The sequence below is a fragment of the Netta rufina genome (genome assembly GCF_964035555.1).
Source record: "Netta rufina genome assembly, chromosome: 6".
Lineage (NCBI taxonomy): Eukaryota > Metazoa > Chordata > Aves > Anseriformes > Anatidae > Netta > Netta rufina.
The window spans coordinates 12,391,823-12,416,917 of record NC_140129.1 but is presented as its reverse complement, the minus strand read 5'-3'; the positions used below and the strand labels follow the sequence as shown (position 1 = coordinate 12,416,917).

The window sequence follows — 25,095 nt, the reverse complement described above, 5'->3', positions numbered from 1 at the left end:
CATAGAGCATCATTGGCCTAGGCAATATGATTTTTAAGCATATCCTTGACCATGGGATGCACTACTGAAACACTGATCAGCATGATAATATCAAGTTTTCCATGGGATAACAAATAATATGCCACTGACTCCAGAGAGAAAGGAAGACTGTCTGAAATTCCATGTATTTTGAATAGAAGTGAGTAAAATAATAAATTCTGCAGACACCTCTTCATCTCATATCCATTTACACACAGAAAACACCTTCCACTGGAGAAATAGGCCAAAGAACAGCCATGTCAAATTTTGATTCATCTTTGACTTAAAAATTTAAGACTTCTACCTATGGCATGGTTGGTTGTGTGCTTAAAGGAAATCAGACCTTCTAAGATACTCCTTCAATATATAATAGCAACCATAATCCCTATAAATTTGGTTCTAAAGACAGACTTGTTTTGTCCCATGACCATACCACTTCAGCAGTTCAGAATTATCACCAAATTTGAAACATGTAATTTAAGGTGGCAGAATTTTTCAACTTTATTTATTTTCCTGAAATGTTTACATGAAAATGCTCCCTCCAGGTTTTCTCTTTTGTATCTGAAACTAACATAATTAGAGATACAGTTAAAATGTATATCAAAATAAAAGTAACCGTTCAAATGCAACAGTAAAATTATTACATGCTTGCACAGCAACCTTCATCCCCTTGAAGCCTCTGCCAATTACCTTCCCATGTCAGTTCAGCAGTCCTATTTCTGACTGCAATTTCTTATACAACAGTTGAGTAACAGAGTTAAAGACCATCTCTTCTGTTATGGAAACAGATTGAGTAATTTCAATATTTAAGCAAATTTTAAAGAGCCAGAATTGAATTCTCATTTCTTACAAAAAAATTAAATTGTGAACAGCTATTTTGCCTTATCTTCTTACCTTCAGAAGAGTAGTTTTAATTACAGGCTAAAGAATAGTTTCAGTTCTGAAGCAACCATACTAGCTCATGCACAAATTAAACGTTCACTACAGATTCTTCCTCCAAAAACAATCAACTCGGCTTACACAACTGAAACAAAAACGTGACTGTCTAGAACTCTTAAATTATAAAAGAACTTCAAGCAGTTTTACCTTCTGAGAAGACTCAAGCTGTACTTCTAGGTCATGTGCTCTCTGACGCAGCATCTCCAAGCGTATATTTTGTTCTTTAAATTGGTTCTGAAACAAGGACATCTGCTGCTGGGCTTCTAATACCTCTTTCTTCCCAGTGCTTTTACTCTTTAGCATCTCATTAACCTGAGCACATATGTATTCACAATCAGAACATTTATATTATATTAACTCCTACACTAATCTCACCGCATGCATAAAATATACCATATTCATTTAATATAGATCTACTGTCTCTTTCATTCTCAGTGGATACGAAACTTCCTAAAAAGTCAGTATTTTAAACATAACTGGTGTCTAAGAACTGTAAAAATATAACGTTAAATTGTTAAGTAATTCATCTCTACGAAGCTCCCAAAATGAGACAGGACTTCCAACAGAATGGACATTCATTTAAGAAGACAATGAACAAAACTAACACTTTTTTCCAAACTATTTACAACTCAATAGTAAAGGGTTTTTCACTTCCCAACTCCTCCAAAATCAAAGTAAAATGTTTACCACCACCATTTAAAAAAAAAAAAAAGAAAAAAGAAGTCTGAGGGCAAAATAGAATGCATTTTTATTAACTTTAAATTTTTAAAATGCTTTCTAAAAACTTTGCTAAAACCAATAAAAATATCAATATATTCAAGACAGTACTAATATTTTTACCTTTTACAAAAATTGACGCGATTCCATGAACAATTTGCACCATGTCAGTAGCCTTTACTTAAAATATGCCTGAATTGCTATTTAGAGGCATTATTATTGTATTTCAACAGCTTACGGAGGAAATCCCAACAATTATTTGTGGAACAGTTTTCACCATTACTGAATATTTTGTCAATACCATTTAGAACTGTACACAAAGCAGTATTTTTTGTTCTTTTCCAAAGTCAGAATTTCATTCAGCAGAGAATTATTTCTACTGGCACATACTACAAGCCTCCTCAAAGAACAAGCATTCAGGTGTTAGCAGAAAGTAGCCACTGAACATCATTAAAAAAAGCAGATGAAAGGACATAATATGTCCTAGCATCCAGGGTCTCAGTTCCACGATCAACTTCTTGCACAGAAGCAGGTTCCTATGTATCAAGGGGTTACATCAACAATCTCCCTCTTTGAAACAATACACATTACCTCAACATAAGTTTCTGTATTACAGCTCAGCTGTTACAGTCATTTCTCTCTATGCATTATACAGCCACACAGAGCTTTCTTCTACAAAGGCAAGGTAAACTGGTCACATTGTTACAGCAAGTGTTGTGTACAGATCCCAAACACAAAGTATTATGGAAAATTCCCTAAAAGATACTAAACTGAGGGACAAGATTATAATGACCTCCCAAATATTACATAGAAGTAAGTGGAAAAACAAGAATGTCTCAGAAGTTCTCTCCAGCAACTGAAAAAAAACAACCCACAACCACAACTCTGCCTTGCCCTGAAATCATTTTCACTGCTGCATCGCAAACTGAACTATGAAGAGGTATGTAATAAGCTTGGGATGTTTTGTGCGTTTAAATTCAAAATCTGTTCCCCCTCCCTCCACCTGCCTTTGTAAGGAAGCTAAAATTAGAGAAGGAGCATACCTGATGTAACTGAAGTTGTAAGTCATGGATCTGATCAGCTACATGTGAAGCCTCTTCTTGTAGGTCATTTTGATCCTTCTTCGCCTGTTGAAGGCAGCTTGTTACTTTCCTTATAACTTCATTTCGCTCTTGAACAGTTGTTTCCTAAGTGAGTCACAAGAAATACACTTTTTAAAATGAAAATATTCTTAGCATATTATGAACAGAGTGAGCTTGCCTAAAGCAAAGCTGTTAGAATCCACTGTTAGATGGAACTTGTATTAAGTTCACACCATAGGATTAGGAATATTTTTGTTAAAACGTGTTAACAGGAGTGATAAAAGAGAAATCTTCTGCTGATCTCAAAGAGATACAGAAGCTAACTAAAACTCATTTGTTTTAAGCAAATGACAGGATACCATAATGAAAAATATATTTTTACTTGGAAATTTTGTAGGTCATATTGGTGATGTAAAAGCAATTAAGTTTAAGTCTTCCACAGGCTGTAACAGATTTACTTAGTACCCCCTAAATTTTTTCCTATGTCAGTTCTTCAGCCATGCAAGAGAAAGCTAATGAGATGGGATACATTAACAACAACTTTTGGTAATCACATCTATCTTTTCAAGGTGTTTCCTTACCAACAGGAAACATTTTTGTTTCCCAATCCTAAAAAGAGGAAAAAAACACATAAAAGAGAAAATTATTCTTCAGATGCACCCGATAACTTACCTTTACACAAAAATGCTAGCGAGGGGAAATTTAAAATATCTTTTTTAATATTTTTGGAGAGAGAAAGATCTATGTCAGTTTAATAAAATTTACATTATCCTACTTAATTGCTTGTCCATATTAAAAAGTGCACCTGTAAAAAAGCACCAGAAAAAACACACAACCAAGCATAATGATCTTTGTCATCTCAGCAGAAAAGAGGGGAAAGAGGGAGGTCTGCCACCCGCACGAATATTTTAAAAGGAGACTAGCTACATCTACTAAGTGGTTTTCAGGTATATATCCACTGGAACAATGACACTTCAGTAAGCTCTTCCTTTTAAATAGTTTGAAGAATACATTCTTTTGTTCTTGTTTTTCCACCACTTGAAAGAATGACCTTGATGTATATGTTTTTAACATCAGTATTTGTAAAAATATAAGCTCTATACTTTTACATTGAACCCCAATTCAATTAATGATTAATGCTGCTTTTCTTAGTGATTCTTGCAAGTATTTTCTTGCAAGTTGGACTTGATGATCCTTAAGGGTCCCTTCCAACTCAGGATATTCTATGATTCTATGATTCTATGATTCTGTAAAGATTCACTCCTCAATACAGCAAGACAAAAATTAATAAAAAAAAGGAAATATCAAAATTCTTCTGCTTAGAAATGTTTATCTAAGCATTTCAACAAAATCTCTCAAAATAAAATTACTTCAAATCTAATTTCATCCACATTTGATACAAATAATATGAAGGCCTGGACACTGATTACACTAACAGATGAAGAGAAAATATAAGTATTGATTTTGGCAACACATGCTAATAAGGTGAAGTACTTTTCAATAAAAAACAACACTTAGAGTTTTGTGTCCTACATATTTTTGAATTAAAATAAAGTTATACTAACCCCATTGTCTATTTCTATCAAACATACCTGGAGCTGCATAGAGTCTCTCTGCTGGGTAAGTTGTTCCTGTAGTTCATCCATTTGTGCAGTGAGCCTTTCAACCGCTTCCTGTTTCTCCAGAAGTCTGTCCTCTAACTCAGCTATTTTAGTTTGACACATCTTAGCATCAAGCTCACTGCATTCTGCAGCAGAATTTATTGTAACTTCCTTCATAAAAGAAAAAATGTTTTTTATTCACCAAAACAATATACCATTTCTGTTTTATGACAATTCTGGCTACAAATTCAGATGCAAACTTAAATTCTGGGCAAATTCTATTTTAAAAGTAAATCAACAATTAAACTTCATATTTAACAAAAAGAAATATTTATAAGTTCTTTAAATTTTATTTCAAATAATTTATTTTAATTCTTTAAAAATTCAAATAGTTTTTCCATAGGTAACATTTTCACAAGATAAAGGGCAGAAGAGTTGTGATACTACAGAGCCAAACTGTGGCAAAGTGCCATGTTGGCTTCAAACAGCAAAACAAAAATTGAGTATAAAGAAAAAATTGCTACAGTTAACCCTGTGGCTTCTTAGAAGCAATATCATTACAATTCTGTTGTAAGAGACAGTACCTTGCACTTCAGATGTATTTATTTTTGTTTTTAAATGTATGAAACAATTAAAGAATAAGCCTACTTTTAAATTAAAAACATAATTCAAATTCATCCAGACAAGTCCTATGATTTCAGTACACTTTTCTTACCAACCAATTTCACAACTAGTACACATGTGCACGTCAATGCCAGCTTTAACTATAAAAGGCATTTGATAAGAATGCTGAGTATCTATATACACACAGCACTTTAGTAACCAGTTATACTCTTCCTTTAGATACGTATCAGCACCTTTTACTAAGTGTACAGAAAGAATTCACACTTACTTCAGCAGCATGATCATCCACTGCATCATGGATGGACATATCAGCACTCCTCTGGTAAGCAAACATAAAACAAACACCAAATCACAGACGTTTTAAAGGTACATAAGGAAAAGCAGAATTATTTTGGAAACACTCTAAGCACAAGCGAGAAAGGTCCACACTGCAAGACAACACACAAATGACAGAGAGAGACTGACTTAAACATTTATTTGGATGATCATCCATGGTCAAATCAATTAAATAAATGCAGAATTTTTATAATTATTATGAATGACTAATAAAAAAAATTAGGGCTAAGTCTCACCATAGAAATTCAATGTTTTATCTCCTGCTTTTGTGGCCTGCAAGTACAGTTGATCACTCTTTAATCTACCACTAAATATTAGTGTGTTAATTGACAGAATGAGTTAAGAAATATGAAACTCATTCAGTTACAAAAGCAATACTATTTTCTGACGCATATTCTTACTGTAGCATGGTATCTTCAAAGACATTAAACTATCACCAGACTTACCCATAACACAAAATAAAATGACTTTAGCACTATTTAGAAAAGGGAGCCAACAGCCCTGCTTTTATGTTGAATCAGCACCAAGTCTCCACTGACCACTGTCTACATCACCTAGAAAGCAATTCCATTTACTTTATAAGCAGGGTATTATGACAGAAGGTTTTTACTAGCAATGAACTTAAAATAAAACTCTTAAGTTCACATGAATTTAACAAGAGCACTGCTGCTAATGCTACAGTTAAGTGACAAAAATACTGCAAACTTTTTTTCTAATGCTGACAGTTTAGCAAGCAGTTTTATAAAAGCCTTTCTAATTCTTGTGATACATTCAAGATATCCTCAAAGCACTAGCAATACTGTCACAACAGACGGGATAATAAACAAAATGGTATTCTGCATTGTTTCAGGTTTGCATATATCCTAGTTTGATGCTACTGTTGTATTTCTGAAAATACATCAAGCTGCTTTTTATGCAGAATGCACTGCCCTCCCAAATCAACTTTGCTTAGAGAAAAAACTTTGCTTAGAGAAAGTGCTGAAACACACTCAAATGACTTTAAGTAAAATCCCAGATTGAGATGGATACAATTTGTGGTAGCCAGGAAGTTGAATTGTAGCTTTTGAGGCTTGTGAAAGTCATAGTCAGCCATTTCCAATGCAAGAAATTCCTATTAAAAAATATTGTTCAAAACTACATTTTTATTATGAGAAAGAAAGATGGAAAAGCTATGTGACTACCCACAGCTGACCAAAAAAACTGCTGGTGAGCTGAAGCAAGAAAGCAACTGCTTAATTCAAACAGATGAGTAAACCTATTAGTAGACAACTGCTATCTCAAGCTGTATCACAGGCTATATATTTCCATGTTTATTCACATGCCTACAGCACTTCCTCTAGTAGGTTACCCATTCAAACATCCTCAAATACATCAGGCATAAGCATAGTTACCTGTTAAATAAAGTGTGTTTTTTTTTCCAGTTATATCACCTTAAGAGAATTAACTATGACAAAAGAAAAAGGTCACTTCCTTACTTCTCAATAGCAGCCAGCTGACAATGCCAGAGAGCTAATACGCAATTAAACATAACAATCATCTGGAATACTTGCTATCTGCAGGTGGAGTGAAGTGAAACACAAGAAATACTAACATTTACCTCTGTTTCTGCTGTTGTCTCTAAGAGGCTGGTGTCTTCAGCCTGATTCCCTATACCGTTACCAACATCTGGAGAGTCACAGCCTTGGGCCACTAGTGCGTGCTCTTCCTGCGGAACGTCATGCGTGTGGACAGACGAGCCCTTCCTCTTCGCCGTCTTTTTCTGCGACTGCGCGATGTCGCCTTTTGTTTTTCGTTGTCTGAAGTAAGCAAACTGTGCAGAAAAGATTGGAACAGGTAGAGGGAGAGGTAAGTGAGGAAAAGGTAGCAGGACCACAAAATTAACGCACTCATGGGTGACGAGAACTATCCCAGCTTGACAAAATATATACATGTGCTGAAAACCTGCTTTATCTCCCTACTTTCTACGCATTCAGAATATACTGGGTAACTGTGCAATTAATCAAGAAATCTCACACCAGTACTATAAAGACTCATTTCAACACAGGAATCAAATTTTACTCAGTGAAACTTCACTTGTCAACGATAATTCAGAATTACAGCAGGACAGATTAGTAAAGGAACAAGTTGTTAATATACTACTATCATCAGGAAAAAAAGAACAGTCTTTCTGCAAGACAGGCAAAACCAGTAACCCCCTAGAAATGCATTAAACAGATCTTTGCAAGCATAAGCGTTAAGACTAAAATTATCAGAAGTAAGTCCTCATGCTCCTTCCCTGCCACCCCCTTAAGTGAATACAGCAAAACTTCCCAGCAAGAACGCAGACTATAGTACATAAATAGAAAATTAATTAAGCCAGGTCATTTTAATTTCTTCTGTTGAAGAATCAGATGCTCTACTTTATCAGACTATCACAGCTCTGTGAAGCACCAGGGACTTGCAAAGAATGTCACTGAGAGAATTTATTACCCAACTTTCCTTAGCACCTTAAACAGCTTAAAAAGGATTATCGTATTTTCAACTCCAGTATTATGTTTAGGCAGCATTTCCAAGCAGCATCTCCCTCACAGCATAAATCCAGGCATCCACCTAGTAGGGAAAAAGCCTTCCCCAAGGTTATCGACTACACTGAGATACAATAGATAGTGAAAATAATGACAGCATGGAAGTACTCACAACTGCCATGCTCTACTTGCAATATCTGAGAGAATCTACTGTTTTCTAGCTTGGTTTTCCTGTAATACAGCAAACATTGCAGAAAAATCTTGCCCCTTTGTTTGGCTCAGATTCTCTCTCCTTACACCCATGTCAATTTCATTACAGAAGTTTCTGTCTGACAGTTTAACTACTCAGCAGATACACAGTATCTACACTCTGCAAATATACATGTTATGCAGATATGAAAGACACCGGTTTCTCGCAAGCATTTAAGTTATATACCAACATTTTTTTAATGATTAAATCCTGCAGACCATTAAATAAAGCTGTCATGAGACAAATACTATTTGCTGATGTCAGGTGTTAACTCTAACACTTACTGATGGCATTGTATGTGAAAAATAGCTACTGCACTAATTAAGCTGATAACACAAGAAAAGGGGACAGGAGAAAACCTGCAGAATAACAGAAAGTAGAGGAAGCTGCTGAAGCAGAAAAAAAAAAAAAAAAGAAAATCGGAGTAAAATGCATAGAGAAGATGAGAAACAAAAGGCAGAGAGGGTTCTCATCCTAGAAAGGAGTCACTGATTTCATGAAGCAAGACCAAAAAAGGTATTTGTCACTAAAAAATAAGATTTACCATGACAGCACATTTATACAAGTACAAATTTTTAAATGCACATCTCAAAAACAAACCAAAAAAGAAATTTTTGTCAAACTCTTATATATTTAAAAAATGAAGGCAAAGTAAGCATTATACAAGAATTACCAACTACTCCAAAAGTCCTGGTACCTACTGGATTTATTATCCCATGAAAGTGTCTGGAGTCAAATTGCAAACTTATGGGATCACTGGGTGAGAAAAAGCATCCTTTAGGGCACTACCAGGTTTCCAAAGCCTTTAACGAGCTACATAAATTTAAGTGTCATTAGACAATACACAATCAAGTGACACAAAGTAGTACATATGAATATGAAGAAAGCAGTTAGCACTGATTCCTCCTCCATTACAGTAAGATCCCGTCATGCCCCTTTTGATCGACCTGACCCTCAGCTTGCTTTCTAGCAGCACATACATGGGTGAGACCTTTACTTTTAGCCAGGACTTAGTAAACCAACGTTGCACCAACAGCACTGCCCATGACAGTATCCAAAGCAGCTCCCAGCACAGAAGTAGCCTTTTCACAGCTACAGATAGATTCAAACTTCACTTGACTTCCACCGGTCAGCTGCTGTTTTTAAGCCAGTTAAAAACAGCAACCACATGGCACTTCTGGACTGGTACAGCCACAGGAACATCCTGGCACTACAACAGGCCCACAAGGGTTTACTTCCCCCTTTGTGGAACTGCTATGGTGACGTTCTTCCCCCGCAGCATCCTAGGCTAACACCAGTGGCACAGGCCAGCGTACAGGAAAGCTGCAGCAAATGGCATGCAGCTCAGCTCTCCCCAGCCTCCTGGGAACATCATTCACTCTCTGACTTACTGCTTTACACATTTCAGAAACCAGTACCAAAAGAACATCCAAAGAAAATGCAACAGAGCAGAACACCACATCAGCACCCAAATAGGAACAGATTAATCAGACACCCACCTCTTAGATACAGTAAACATAAGCAAGTACTCTTGGACAATCAAGAAAGAATTTCTAAGAATCTCAAACTCATGAAGCAGGAAGACTTCCTGGGAAACATGCACTCCTTGTTGAGTTCCTACCACATAAAATGCAGGAACAGAAGAAACATCACACAAGGTATGATGCACACAGCTCTGTAACCAGATGTACAGCAGGCTAACACACACCTTACCTAACTTGAGAAGAGAGGAAAAAGAGCACAATTTTTTGCTTGTTTGTTGGGGTGTGAGTTTTTTGGTTACGTTTTCCAATTATTACCCTCACCATCAGTATTACATTTATGAGAAATGGAAATTTGAAAAACCTGACACAGTCAGTATTTAGTAGCTGCCAAATGTCAATTTCTAATTGATATAGAAGTTGGGTTTGTTTTTATTATTTGGTAGCAACTTCAAATACATTTCAATAATGGAGTTTTCATCCCCACATGAAAAACCACAGGCACTGTTTTAAAGAGAAAATCATACGCATGATAGCCCTTTCCCAAATCATTATTTAGCAGACCAAGACTTCTGGATTAGACAAGCAACATACTAAACAACAATTCACACCTCCAGATCCAAGCAGTATCAGACATGGTTAGCATGACCACATTGCTGTAGCAACCTGCCTTGTAACCAGACACCTGCAACACACAAGCCTCACGCTCCTGTCCTGTGCAGCACCACAGGGAGATGCTTCAGGAAGCTGACCTGGACGAACAACGAATGCTGCTGTTCTGGCCCACAGGTGGAATTGCCTTAGGCGGCTGTAGGGCTTCACCAGAGGAAGAAAACACTGCACCTAGTCACTTTCAAAACAATATTTGCATTCACAAGGACAACACGAATAAGAACACTAAAGAAAGATGTTTCCCTAGTGATTTCCTCAAAAATACAAGCTATCCAAAGGAAGTTTCTTAAACAAGTTACAGTCCAGTAGCCAACCTACTCAGCGACATGACCAAATACTACTGTGGGCTTAAGAACATGAGAAGGACCACTGAATAAGACCGAATGTCCATCTTACATGCAGGCATGTAAGTAAAGACATAAAAGCAGGGCAAGCACATAGCCACGGGCTAGAAGCCAGCTGAGCATACCAAGGAATCTATAGCTGGCATTTGCCTTCCTATACCAAAACACAGGATCTTTGTGTTTAATGAGCCCCAATAAACATTTCTTCTATTAATTAGTCCAGGTGTTGTGTTGATTTTTTTATTTTTTTTTAAATCTAGTGCCCACAGTCTGCTAGGTAAATAATGGAACTCTGTGACGTTTTAGTAAGCAAAGGGAGCACTACACCCATCTCTGCCTTTCCACACTTCTACACTCTTTGCTCTTATTGTTGGTTGCCATAAGGCAGCAGCATTGATGGAGCTGCCAGGGACAAGGCTGCTAATGATTTTTGTTTGCAAACAGTAAGATATGAGATATTTGGCACCTAGTTTAACAAACAAACAAAAAGATGCAGTACTGGCTGTGCAGACATCACTTGAAACTTAATGCAGGTCCCTACTTACTTTTTTTCCCCAATGGCAAACAACAGCTGTACAACAGGTGGGAACTAGTGACTTGTTCAAGGCAAGCACGCATTTTTTTTTTTAACTATAAGCAGACACCGCACTTAGAGAAGAGTTGGACAGGAAACATTAGGAGAAGCCCTGCCACAGGTAACCACACTTCCCAACCCGAGGAGCTCCTGTCCTCAAGGCTCTCGCTCCCAGCACCAACCCAAACGCCAACCACGCACCCCCTGAGGGACGAGGCTGCCCCCACACACCAGGTGTGAGGGCTGCGAGGCCGAGGCAGGCGCGGAGCTGCCGGGCGGGAGCGGGCGCTGCGGCAGCCAGGGCAGCGCCCGGCGGCCCCCCCGCCCCTCACAGCGCCCCGTAACGCACCGGGGCTCCCCGCGCCCCCACCTTGGCTCTGCCGGCCTCCAGCTTCCGCCGCCGCGCGACCGCCGCCCCCTCCTCGTCCGCCTCCGCCGCCTGCATGGTGCTGGGGGCCGAGCCCGCCGCTGTCACGGCGCGGCGCGCGGGCAGCCTTCCGTCATGGCCGCCCCGCGGGCTTCGCCCCGCCCGCCTCGGCTGAAGCGGCCGCAGCCAGCGCCGGCCAATCAGGGAGCGGGCGGGAGGCTCCCTGCCTGCCCGCCGGCCAGTTAGAGGGAGCGGCCGTTAGGCTCGCCCCGCCCACCCCCTGCCAACTGACTGCTGGGATCGACGTCGTGAGCCAGGGCCTTCCCTCTGCTCCGCCCCCCCTCTCAGCGGCCGCCAATGGGAGAGCGGCGCGCTGCGGGCGGGCCCGCGCTGGATGGACACTTTCAAACGGGCCGCCCGCAGAGGCCCCGCCCCGAGGCGGTGCCAGCCAATAGAAACAGGGCGGCTGCTGCCCCGGGAACACCGGCCCGCCCCTCAGGGGCAGGGCGCTCAGTTCGCTTCACCCTCTGTATATGCGGTGTATATACTATATACCATAGTATAATATTATGCTATAGTAATTATATATAATATATATAATTATATTACAATAGCATACTATATAATATATATGATTATAATTATATATAATATATATATACTATATATATACTAAATATTATATATAGTATATATATAGTATATATATATAGTATGCTATTACAATAGCATACTAAATAATATAGCATACTATATATGTATAGTACATAATATAGTATATATTATGTGTAGTATATACAATATATACATTATATACTATACATTAGATATACACTATACAATATACCATATATATACTATACATATTGTATACTATATATAGTATGTATAGAATACATATGTAGTATGTATAGAATATATATATGCATTCTATATATATTCTATATATAATATACATAATATATAATATATGTAGTATATATGTAGTATATTGTATAGTGTATATCTAGTGTATAGTATATAATGTATATATTGTATATACTATATATATGCTATATATATAGTGCAGCTTGAGAGCTCTTGGTTGTTAATTTGCTGCATTAAAATTGGCAGAAGCAAAGAACTGATCGGCAGGAAAGTGCATATACCTCTCCACTGGTGAACTTCTTTGTGTGCGTCTTTTTCGTTCTCTTAATACTCTTTTCATTATTTTTATCTCTCTTTTAATAAATGAAAACCCTCTTCCAAGAAATGATAAAGAATCCTTTCTATGGGACCTGAGCACAAGAGTTTATTGTCTCCTGATATTTCCATGTGTGTCTGGTTGGTTCCTTTTCTAGTGTGTTTTAGAAATCATGGTAATTAAAATCAAGGGCATAAAGTATCAAAATCAATAAGAGACATCATAGAATAGCGGTACAGGTTTGGACCTCATCATCTAAGCAATTCTTGTGTCTAAAGAAGGATCTAATCTGCCTATGATGTTCATCACAGCTGTTTTTGTAAATTGTTTATAAACACCTTCTGTGAAAGCTTTTTCTTACATTGCTGATCCATCATTTACTAATAAATTGTCTGGGACCTGTATTTCCTTTCACTAATTTAAATATTGCTAGTTGACCCCCTCTCATCATTTACTCAATAAATTAAACAAAGCCTGTTCTTCCCAGTCTTCTTCAGTACTTATATTACATAAATTTACCATTATTAGCATTTTTTTCTCTGGACTTCCTTTTCCCTTTTATACTGCCATGTCTAAAATTAGACACAGTATTCAAAATAACTTCAGCACTGCTAAATAGAGCAGAATAATTATCTCCTGTGAGGTGCACATAACACTCCTGTTAATGCTCTGTAGAATTAAAACTGTCTGGTTTTGCTTTTTTTGCATCTTCATGTTCATTTGTGATCCCTAGTTTGTGATTCACTGTAACTATAGATCATTTTCTACAATACACTTTTGTGTCTGTCTGGTATATTGCTGGCAAGTCATTAGGAGCTTGTAAGATATCCAAGCAGTAGGGATCCTGCTGTGACCAGGACATCCAGAAGTGTGAGAAAAGCCCAATCTTAACAGATTTGCTGGAAAGCATTTTTTAGCTAATGTATTTCTGGGCTACCCACAGCATTTCTCTTGCTCTTTTTTATATGTCATCTCAGTTGTTTAACACTCACTATATTTTAATTTAATACTTCAACTTGGTTGTTTTCGTCAACCTTTCTTGTAACCCTATATTTCTGTTGCAATGAAGGGTCTAGAAACTTAACTGCTAGGGCGCACTTTAGTAAACCAGTTAATGGTAAAACATCAACTTAAAATTCATCAGCAGTCAAAAAGGCTACTACGCCATCAGCAATGAATAGTAACAGTGGTTGTCTGAAAACATCAACGCAGCTCTTGCTTTGCTACATCACTGCCTAAATATTACAGGCAGCTCCGGTGACCCCATCACAAGAGAGTTTATGAAATGGAAATGTACAAAGACAAGTAACTAGGATAAACATGAGACAAACAGCCAGACAAACAAGGTCTGATCAGAAGTGTAGCATGCAGCACCTCCTAAGCGTGGCTGATAGCAGAGGCCAAGAGATGGATAGAAGAAGTGTCCTTGTGGGCACTTGCATTATATTTTCCCAGCCTCTTCCAAGCTGTGAAATTAATGAGTAAGGAAAATCTGCTGCTTGAAGAAGATATAAATAGATTCTCTAGCTTAGAAAAAAAAGACATCTGAATGGGGATGTGTTACAGGAGTATAAGACACGTTTTCCATACCAGGAAAAGAGCATGGAGAAGAGTCAAATGCTATTTTGTATAACAAATTTTAAAGTTTGGAGTAATTTTGGGGGGAATCTAGATTTTAAACAACCTAAATGTAAACCTTTTTGTTTGTTTCTTTTGCCTAAGTAAACTATATTTCTATATTTACAGAGTTTACTTGCATAATGAGGCTTATGCTAAAGTTGTTACCTAGGCAACTCCCTGTCAAAGGCTCTTGCACTTTCCAAAAAGGTGAAGGGATAAAAAATGTTAAACTGCTGGCAGATGACAGTGTTTTGTGTTCTGCTTTGTTGTTCTTAGCAATCAAAAATGAGTCCTGTCAAAGAAAGCTGACCCCCAGGTCTGTCACAGTGCAGCTATATTTGGGACCCACATGTCTCAGTTATTATAATCTCTCCAGTGACTACCCACTTGTGTGTTTTTAAGGACAGATTGCACATACGTGCTGTGTGGGTCACAGCTAGAGGAGGTGATCTGCATTGCTCCCACACAGTCAGGTACAATTGTCTATCTGCCACTCCAGCTGTCAGCAGTGGCTCAGCTGGGGCTTTTCCATGGCCTTCAAGTAAGGAAGGGGTTGTAAATTTCCTCTCCTAGGGGCAGAGCTGGGTTGAAATATGATATCAAGGAAGAGTATATATCACCTGGTTTCTTTCTCATGCCTTGATTTTGATTTTATGGCTGTCTCTGGTAAATGTTGCTTTGTATTTTATGCTGATATGGCTTTGCTAGGAGGGAGAAGGCAGCCCAGGGGTATTGCTCAGAAGACAGTAAGCAAAAGACTGTTATAATGCAGTCTCTTTGTTGATTACTCATCCTGGGGTGAATTCCAGCTCTACTCCTTATTTTCTTTTTTTCATTTTTTCTTTACTATCTGGTCATGAAAACTCATGAAAGGCTATGTAAAAAGCATATGGGCCCCTTACAGTCAGATAAATATTGTTGTCGCGTATCAATCAATCAGATCATATTCTGAACCTTGACATTGGGCTTATGGTTAAAATTAAAAAAACTTTTTTTTTCTCCCTGTCCCATATGTGAATGGATATTTACATGCAAACTTCTACACCTGGAGATTAAATTGTTTATGCTATGGAATGGCACTGCAAACCTAGCAACCAAGCTACAGGAACAAAACTCAGAGCTACGTAGAAGACTATGCTATCAATCCAGAGGGCAAGGTTTAGAGACACTGCCACTGAGAGGTTAGCAACCATTAAGAATAGACAAATACTCACGCTGAGTTACCCTTCTGTGACCATTGCAACCAGCAGCACAAAAATGCATTGACAGAAATGAACAAAAAAGCCGTGTCTATGATATGGTGGTGGACATCTCTATTCATTTTGACCTGGCAGTGAAACTGAAGCTTTTATTTTCTTCCCCTGTTTCTCCAAATCGTGTTTTATTTTTTCCCCCAATGGATTTTTTCTAGGAAATTGTGGATTGGAAGAAGAGACCACTGAAAACCTATTTGCCTTTGCTTAGCTATTTAACACTCTTTTGCCTGCCTGCTCTTCTGGGGGACTACTACAATGACAGATCCTTCAGTGGTGGATCACATGGCCCAACTGAGACTCAAACTCCTAGAAAAGGTAAGGTAATAATTCTGCAGTGGTCACCTTTGCTTTACTTTTTGCTGTTGCGTGTTTATGCATTAACACTGTATTTTAAACAATTATATTTCTACTGAGATAAAAAGAGGACTTGCAGAACTGAGAACTTGTATCATCACATAAGCAGAGGCAGACCAATGTGCAGTAGTGTTACAAGTAAAAGCCACTTAAAGATTGTCTATAAGGGAAAACAATTTGCTTGAAGTGGCATCTAACCTCTCTCTTCAAGGTGTAGTCTTTTGTCTTAGATGTACCAGACACTTGAGGGGAAAGCTTTCACAAGTATGGAGCTGGGCAGAACACAGGAGACAAAAAAAGAGCCTGTGCATCAGGGAAAGGTCTCCACTCCCATTTCTGAGCATCAGGGAGCCACAAGGGGCAGCTGCTCCCTGCAGAGCTGGGAGTTGACCATAACAGCACAGCCAGTAGGACAGGGCAAACAAGGCAAGCAGGGTAGAGCTCGAGATGGTGGCAGGGTTCAACTAAAAGTCCAGATCCATCAGTTAAGTTTGTGGTGAAAAGGCAGATCTGAGGCCAAAATGGGGAATGTCTGCAGGTTGGGATTAGGGTTCACAGGATCTGTGACCACTCAATTGCATGGCTGTGGTTGAACTGGAGACCAGTATTCATCCAGCACAGCTTACGAAAGAACCGAAGACCTAGAGCTGAGATTAAAGGAGCTCCCTGGCATATGGGCACAGGTTGTGGATGGAAGCCCCAGGTGAGGCTGGTCAGAGCCATTTGGGCCTATAAATGCACTGAGTATCCAAAACTGTCTGGTATCCAGTTCTTTGTATGATCTCTCTCTCTACCCTAAAAAATAAGTCTTCTGATTCAATGTGCTATCAATTTCTAGGTCTGGGATGGCATTACAGTTGAAAGCATTACCGTTCTTTTGCTATGACTAGATTTATAGTGAGACATTTCATACTTCTATATACTTCTATACTTTTAGTAGCCCTCACTAGCTCTGATGGCTGATTTAGCAGTTAAAAGTGTCCCTTACCTCAATTTCTGCTTTGTTTCCTCCATCCCAAACTCATGTCTGTAATATGGAGTTGAAAATTGTTGTGAACTTTGCTGCCTAACTAACAATCATTTTTGTTGCGGCTCTACCAACAGAGACTAGAAAAGGAACAGGAGAACCTAGGGAAGATGGACTCACCTGTCCCAAGAGCAAGTAAGAGAAACATTTTTTCTGGCTATGGATGTGATACAGAAAGGGCTTAGTGATGTTCTCAGCCATGTCCCTCAGTGGATCACTTCAGATGATTACATCTCCTTCCTAAAAATTTGAAGGAGCATCTGCCCCTGTGTGCTCAGTGTCTGGGCATTTGAATAGTCAGAACTTTATCTGTCTCAGCTTCTGATGGCATGGACATTGTCTGGAGGACAGGAGGGAGGCTCCAAACTTGAGTCTGTGCTGGTTTAGCTCAGTCTGGGTATCTAAGTATGCATACAGCCCTGAGGTAGCCAATGCAAGTCCCAGTGAAGCATGCACAACAATATTAATCAGCATATGTGTCTTGGTCCTATCCAAGCCAGTAACCTTAGAAGTCTTGATGCAAGGAGAATAACCTTGCTAAACACTGCAGCTGTCTGCATTTTGCCTTCTGAAATTCTCCAACTTTTTTTTGGCCAAAGGCAAACAATCAGCTAGTCAGGTCTGCTACCATAACAAAGAATGCCTTCCTGCAGAGGTTTTCTGTTGTGGCTTCTCAGCTGTGGATGCTGGCTAAGCTGAAGCACACTGCTGGTTGTTTTGGTTGTGCTAACACCTATATCCAGAAGTGAGCCCCTGTCCTAATCCATCTGTATGCTTAGCATAAGTGATCATGTGCTTGAAAAAGAGTTGTTATGATGGCCATGCCTCTCTGAGGAGTCCAAGCAGAAGGCCCAGTCTATTACTAATGCTGTTCTGCATGTTTGAACCTGAACAATACAGCCCCATGCAGACCAGAACATGATTTCCAATTTAAAAGAAAAGTGACTCAGCTTATGAAACAAATCATCACACTGAAAAAGTTGGTCTGGAGGACTCGATTGGTAAGAGCTGAAACACCAATGTTCATTTTACCAGGAGACTTGAAATGCCGTGCAAAAAGGTTCATACATTGTACATGGCATGCATAGCTTCCACACAAGTAGTGTTGAAGGGAACATGCTACTCATGAGTAAACCATCACAGCAGCTGCTAAAAGACTCTTATAAAGACACAAGTTATTTTGAACTCCCTTATTTATCGTCTTCTAGCTGGTTCTCTAGCTTTCATAAAGAATTGTCTAAACCTCAAAAACCTTATAAATAAGCTGGGATTCCTGCTCTTTACCTGAACCAAATTCAGGATCTAATTACACATGCAGTGCTTATAATTGTATTATCTGTGGATTAAAGCCAACCAGTAGAAGATCAGTAACATTTCTAGAATTTACTCTGAGCTCATATTTATTGAGATGATGCGCAAATAGTTGAAAACTTGCAATGTGGTGGCCAAAAATTAAAAACTCAACGTTCAGCTTCAAAATACTAAGTGATGCTTTTCAGAATAGATGCTAGGCATGCCTCCAATGTATCTGAATATGTTTTTTTGTTTGTTTGTTTGTTTGTTTTCATTTCAGCAGAGTTCAAAATCAGTTTCTTCTGTGGGAAGATCTGAAAAAGATAATGTTTCAGAACAAAATGTAAACAGAAAAGTTGATTTTCAAAACTGAATTTGTTTTGATATGCCATAAACTGTGCACAGTACAACTAGAAATTTTCAGGCTGAAATGATATTCTAAGCCTGAAGCTCTTTTAAGGAGGTTAAAAGGGGGCTTTAAAGAGCAATCTGAAAAGTTTATTTTCAGAGAAGGCGCATTGCCTTTGTAGAGCTGCCAAGCAGCTGTGTCTACATGGGCTATAAAGTCAGTATCCATTCATGGATTTGACAAGAAAAGTAGCTTAAAGCTTTTTCTAGAAGAAATCAAGCTATCTCATAACATGTTTTCCAGACTTAAACTCATAATGCAGGTGTTATAATGCTCTGTCTTTGTGATCCTTTAAAAAGATAATGGACATTTCCTCCTTCAGGGAACAGACAAGAGGATATGCTTCAAAGTGCCCTGAGGCGAAGGAAAGATCTCCTGCAGGAGCTTAGGGTAAGAGCCCTCCATGTTGTCAAGTAACTGTGTGAGGAGTGCAGTTTAATGTGGTGAACACAAGAGTACACTTTTGATGATAAAATTAGATGTTAACTTTAAACAAGTAGTGTGAATGCACTGAGCCCGGTTTATGAAAAGCATGCCTCCCAAATAAAGGGCAGGAAGGAGGCTGATGGGAAGTTGAGGAAAGCCCATGTGCTCTGCTGACTGAGCCTGTGCTCAGGACATGCCCAGTGGTGGATCCAGGCAGGTTAATCCTAGTGCCTCCTGCAAACATGGGCGAGGAGCTGCTGTGCTTCCCTGAGCTGAGCCCTCTCAGGCAAAGACCTCTATGTACACAACTGAAAGGGCCAGGTTATCTGCATGTCTGCTGCCCACATGGATTCAGCTCTTTTCTGTCCTTTAATTCTTTGCGAAGTATTCAGTTCTCTTCTCATTTAGAGTCATTAGCTGGGTCCTGCTAGTCAGGCAGAGGGGCTGGAGAGCAGCAGGTCTCAATCAGATACCTGATTTTGCAGGACCAGCACCTTCTGGAAGAGCTGTCACAGCCTTCTGTGTTGGCTGGGGGACACCTTAGGAACTGCAGCGCTGCCGCCCCCCACATCTACCAGTTACCTTTTCCAGCACCCCAAGCAGAGGCACCAAGGATTATCCAGCAGGCGGTAAGGATCCTCACTCCTACGAAACACTGGCCAAAAACAATCCTGACTTCTCCATTTTCCTTTCTTATCCAGATGCCTCCTCAGCCTGCTACTATCATCCAGCAGCTACCACAGCTGCCTCCGCTGATAGCACAGATACCTCCTGCCCAACCTTTTGCAGCTCCCCGCTCTGGAAGCATTAAAGAAGGTAATTCCCTGGGTCTAGCAATTAGGTCCCATCACTGAGCACAGGCGAATACCCAGGAAATGTACCACTGTGAGAGGAAGTTGGATGCTGTCAGGGGACAGCATAAAACTCAGCGAATAGGCTTCTGCCAGGGCTGTGGGAATAGCACTCTGTAAAACTAGATACCAATTCTGAGAGACTTTTGGACAAATTCTTATTACTAAAATTAAAAATAAAAAAGAATAAATTTAAAAATGTAAAAAAATAAAAGACAATAAACTTAGCAAAGACAGGTTAAGGTGCCAGAGAAGCTTGGGGAAGAAAAAATAGCTCAAGCCATGACACTGAGTAACATTAGCAAGGTCAAATTCATGCAAATGGATGATTCCAAAATTCACAAATTGGCTTTTAAGCTCCATTTTTCTTCTTATGTTTCCTCTTAACCTATTGTTTAATCTCCTCAGAACAATACAGGCCTTTGTTATGCCCCATGTTTGGACACAAGACTCTTCTGAATATAGTACAATGCCAATAAGAAGAGCTTGTTTCTAAACATAGGTGGATGCTATTGTGAAATAATACATAAACCTGGGGTGACTTCCCCGTCTCAACCTTCAGTCAAAGGTTTCCTTATGGCACAGTATGACCAGTTAAAAAGAAGAGTTGTTTTTATTTATTTTTTCCTCCTCGTCATACTTAAAATAGTTCTACTGCACAGGTCCTTTGTAATTAGGATCCAGAGATCGTGGTAAATGGATGTGATGCACATAGAAGGGAATCTGAAGGTGGCACTGCAATATCATGTAAAATCAAAGAAACCTCTCATGTGGACAACAATAATCTGGAGCCAAAGCCATGGAGAGTGCCATAAGATGCCTGTCCATGCTCCTAGTGTCTCCTGGAGAGAGCTACAGTGCACAGATTTCCCCCAGCCTGCCAATGAGCGTAGCTAGAGGGGTAGACTTGCAGGGGAACTAACAAAGAGAAGATGCTCAACAGCAGCTTTCTTGTGGAAGGGAGGAGAAACAGGAGACCTGGTCTTAATGGTCTTATTTGTAGACATTCATTTTGCACTACCTGGCCACATAACCCTAATATTATCCAACCTTCCCTTTCTGCTGCTTTATCTCAGTTGTAGTGACCAGTCTGTAAGCTGGAGGGCAGTCCCTACTGAGATGCCTCTGTAGCTGATAAAGCTCTTGCTTTTTTCCTTCGGGTAACCTCTTCACAGATATGGTAGAGATGATGCTGATGCAGAATGCACAGATGCACCAGATCATCATGCAGAATATGATGCTGAAGTCTCTGCCATCAGTGGCGTTCACACAACCTGCTGGATCCAGCTCTCCCCTCCTTCAGCACAGACAACAGGTAATGACACAGCATCCAAAGGGCATCCTTGCTCATGTAGGACAATAGTTACTGTCCTTTGGGGGCTGCAGGAACTGCACAAAACAAGTTCTGCTGCCCAGGGTGTCCCGCAGGTCTCACATGCAGTTCTGTTCAGCACCATGTGAGGACCCAACAGAAGATGTCAAACGCGCAAGTGCAGACTAGATTCAGTCCAGCTCTTAAAATGTATCTGGCCTACACACTTGAAGTACTAACATACAGAGAAGAGGTCTGTGCTAGGCATCTGCTGCTGCACCTGGAGCCTTGGGAGCCTGACACCTGTTGACTTTCATTGAAACATCATCTGTGTTGGTGTGTACAGGTGTCTTCATAGCACCAGTGATTTACTTAGTCTGTAGCAGTATGGCTTGACTTTTGTCCACTTGCTGCAAGCAGCAGAACTGTACTTGTGTTACAAGCCCTGTAACTGGTGAAATTTGACCTGGCAGTTTAAAACTGGCTAGAGCTGAAGCACAGGTTTTGTGGTCATACTTGGAGCTTCACAGCTCTAGCTACTGTCTCACCAAAAATCAATGACTAGCAAGGTCTGAAAAGACATGTCTTATGGATATTTTTGTGTGTGGATCCCTATAGGTTTGTTTCCAAAATTTGTCTAGTGCCTAACAAAATGTAGGTAATTTTGAACATATCCTTAGGTGCACAGTTCCTAAGCTATTTTTAACAAGGTGATATATAGCTCCTTAGCTACCTTAAGTGCTTTGGAAAAACGTATTTCTAGTCTCTAATCTGAAGCATTTATTACCTAAGCAGCAAGGACTGTTAATCTTCAGGGAGGATGAGATATCTTAGTGTTGTAAAGTCTTCCCCTATATTTTGAAATCCCTTCCATTTTCAGGCTAACCATGACTTCCCAGTGCTGCAAGAAGAATTTTTGTTCTCTTTGTCTTGGTGATTGAGGTTGCCATTTATTAAGAAAGCAACACCCACGCTTCTGCAGTAGTTGACCAGTTCACTCCCACCTTTCTTACCTGCTATTTGCAAAAGCAACAAATGGCTTAAAATCCCCTACATTTAAGAGCAGGGTAGGAAACATAGCCTTCCATAACCCATCCCCATGGCCTGTGCAGTTGGAAGCTGACATCTTTTGCAGCTGTTGAGACCAAATGTCTGCCTGAGATGGAATGCCAACAGCAGCTGCTCACTCTCACATTTCAGGACACTGACATCTCAGGAGCCAGCACCACTATAGCCAGCATGGCATGCAAGGGATCATCTATTTCCCCAACAGCTGTCCTGGGACAGATTCATTGTGGACATGGCAGGTGGCACTAGTAGTTCCTCAGAAATGTGTCAGAGCTGTGCTGAGCATCACCTTGGGTGAAAGGGTCTGCGTCTGAAGGAGGCAGCAGATGAACAGAGTGACCCTTTGTTCTCCACCTTCCTCTCAGGGCTACTCCACCAAAAAAATGTAGGTTTCTCTGACATAGCGTGGTGGGACAAACTACTCTGAACATCCAGGTGAAATCTGAATTCACTGAGCATTTGCCAGACCCTGTATGTTCGAGCCTGTGAAACCAATCTCTGGGCATGAGATGAACTTCCTGTACCAAGAGGTGACTGAATGGGAAACCAGCTGCTCAACTGGAGACCTTAAGCTCCCTTTCTTGGGAGCTTATCACCCTTTGCCTCTCTCCAACTAGGACCTGCAGCTCGCCACTCCCATGGCCACGAAATCAGACAGGCCCCAGCTGTCCGCGGTGCATCACCACCACCATTACTCTCCCCCGGGGCTGCTACCCCCAGCCATGCCTGCGGGTCTCCTGATGCCAAGCGGAAGGCTCCCACCTACATCCTCAGCTAGTCATTGGGCCAGCAGCACACTCCCAGCTGTGCAGATGTAAGTCAATGGACTGTGACGATATGAGCCAGTTTACCTGCTAAATAAGAGTTGGCTTTGTTTTGCATTCAAGCCAACATTCCCCATGGGATTTATATTCTTGAAACACTCCTGAAGTCCCCAAGCAGAGGTATACAGCCCTCTCCTCACAGGGCTCACTTGCCTGTGCCTTTGCTGCTTCCTGGAAGCTTGTCCTCGTCTGCTGTCTAGGTGCAAGGAGATGATACCAGGGACTACTACCTGAATGGGCACATGAGCAGCCACACTGCCCCATAAGCCAGCCTGCTCATGCCAAGGTGTGGTGGTTTTATGCTGATGGATGGGCAACTAAGTTCCACCGCACTGCTCTGTAGCTCCCCCTCCTCTGAAGGACAGCGGGAGAAAATATGTTGAAAAAAGAAAAGCTTGTGGGTTGATACAAGGAGTGGTTTAATTAGGAGGGCGAGGGGGAAGGCAGCAAAGGGAGAAAACAATTGTTCTTCTCATGACTTTTAATCTGTCTTCTCCCTCTTTAGCTACCTTTCACTGTGAATTATGAGATTCTATACATCTATACTGTCCTTTTGCAGCTGCAGCGAGCATGTGCTGTTGGCTATTACCAAACACAATAAAGACATTTTTCTTGTTGCAGGTGGCCCACATACTGACAGCATGTGTTCCTCTGCAAGTGTACCATACCATCATGGAGGTCAACCTGTATTTGAAGAGTTACTAAATAATCTGACTGACAGCCTGATGTCTGTACATCTGCATATTGTTGGTACAAGAAGTGAGCAAGAGGAAGACTGCAGATCCTCAGAAAAAATGTACCACGCACCTGCAATCTGCTTACCCATTTCTGCTTGTCCATTGTTTCCTCGCATATTCCAAACCTAGAGCAGCAGCAAGCAGTCACAATATTTTTGCCTTATTTCCACAGAACCAAGACATCCTGTCCCAAACAGTCCCACAGTAACCTGGGGAAATGCTCCTTTGCTGAGTGGACAGCTCCCTTCCTGGGGAGTGTAATGCAAACTAACACAGGATTCCTGAATGAGGGATTAATTGCCAGAATTCATCAACTAACGTGTTCTTCCTATACTGGGCTTACATGACAAGGTGTTGGTAGCAGGGGGGGCTGCAGGGAGACCTTTGTGAGCACAGCACTGGAGCTTACCCATATGAGGAAACAGCCAGCTCTAGTGGATTGCAAAAGGCACCTGCTGATGGCAAGAGCTGGGCTGTGAGCAATGCTGGCTGTGCCTATGTGACAGCAGAAAGGGGGAAAAAAATGCTGTGCAACAGCAGCAGGGAGAGAGAAGTGAGAAACTGAGAAAGAATTTTTCAGACCCCAGGGTCAGTGCAGCAGGAGGGCAGGAGGTGCTCCAGGCAGGCAGCAGCAGTTCCCCTGAGGCCTGTGGAGAGGCCCCTGGTGGAGCAGGCTGTCCCCCTGCAGCCCATGGGTCCCACATGGAGCCGATCTCCACGCTGCAGCCCGTGGAGGAGCCCCCGGTGGAGCAGGTGGATGTGGCCTGGAGGAGGGTGCGGCCCATGGAGAGCCCCCACAGGAGCAGGCCCCGGGCTGGAGCTGCTGACTGTACGGGACCCGTGCTGGAGCAGTTTGCTCCTGATGGATGGACCCACATTGGAGCAGTTCTTGAAGAGCTGCTGCCTGTGGGAAGCCCCCACAGGCTCAGTTTGGGAAGGACAGCATCCCATGGGAGGGACCCCACGTCAAAGTGACCATGAAGGAGCAGCAGAGATGAAGCATTATGGACTGACTGCAGCCCCCATTCCCTGTTCCCCTATGCTGCTTGAGGGGAGGAGGCAGAGAGAGTAGATGGGGGGAGAAAGGTGTTTTTAGTTTTATTTTACTTCCCATTGCTCTAGTTTGTTATCAATAGGTAATAAATTACATTAATCTCTCACATGCTTTGTCTGTTTTGCCTGTGATAATAACTGGTGAGTGATCTGCCTTTCCTTATCTCAACCCA

The 25,095-nt window shown here is 40.7% G+C and overlaps 2 protein-coding genes across 8 annotated transcripts in view; one reads left to right on the top strand and one right to left on the bottom strand.

Annotated features, from left to right (window-relative positions):
* PCNT (pericentrin) overlaps window positions 1-11,633 on the bottom strand; it is a 79,446-nt gene extending 67,813 nt beyond the window's left edge. For all 7 annotated transcript variants that reach the window (XM_084289264.1, XM_084289269.1, XM_084289265.1 and 4 more), the window contains exons 1-6: window positions 11,513-11,633; window positions 6,915-7,127; window positions 5,250-5,300; window positions 4,349-4,528; window positions 2,718-2,861; window positions 1,105-1,269 (exon numbers count right to left, since the gene is read on the bottom strand). In XM_084289264.1, the coding sequence (XP_084145390.1) occupies window positions 1,105-1,269; window positions 2,718-2,861; window positions 4,349-4,528; window positions 5,250-5,300; window positions 6,915-7,127; window positions 11,513-11,587 (828 nt within the window). In that variant the 5' untranslated portion in view covers window positions 11,588-11,633. The remainder of the gene's footprint in view (window positions 1-1,104; window positions 1,270-2,717; window positions 2,862-4,348; window positions 4,529-5,249; window positions 5,301-6,914; window positions 7,128-11,512) is intronic.
* A 4,190-nt stretch (window positions 11,634-15,823) lies between these two features.
* LOC311210994 (uncharacterized protein C21orf58) lies at window positions 15,824-23,653 on the top strand (the record flags this gene model as incomplete). The annotated part of the gene is made up of 8 exons (XM_084289415.1): window positions 15,824-15,883; window positions 17,027-17,084; window positions 18,974-19,041; window positions 19,563-19,706; window positions 19,779-19,893; window positions 21,104-21,243; window positions 22,926-23,122; window positions 23,638-23,653. 8 exons carry the CDS (start codon window positions 15,824-15,826, stop codon window positions 23,651-23,653), a joined length of 798 nt encoding a protein of 265 aa, XP_084145541.1.
* Window positions 23,654-25,095: the final 1,442 nt, after the last annotated feature.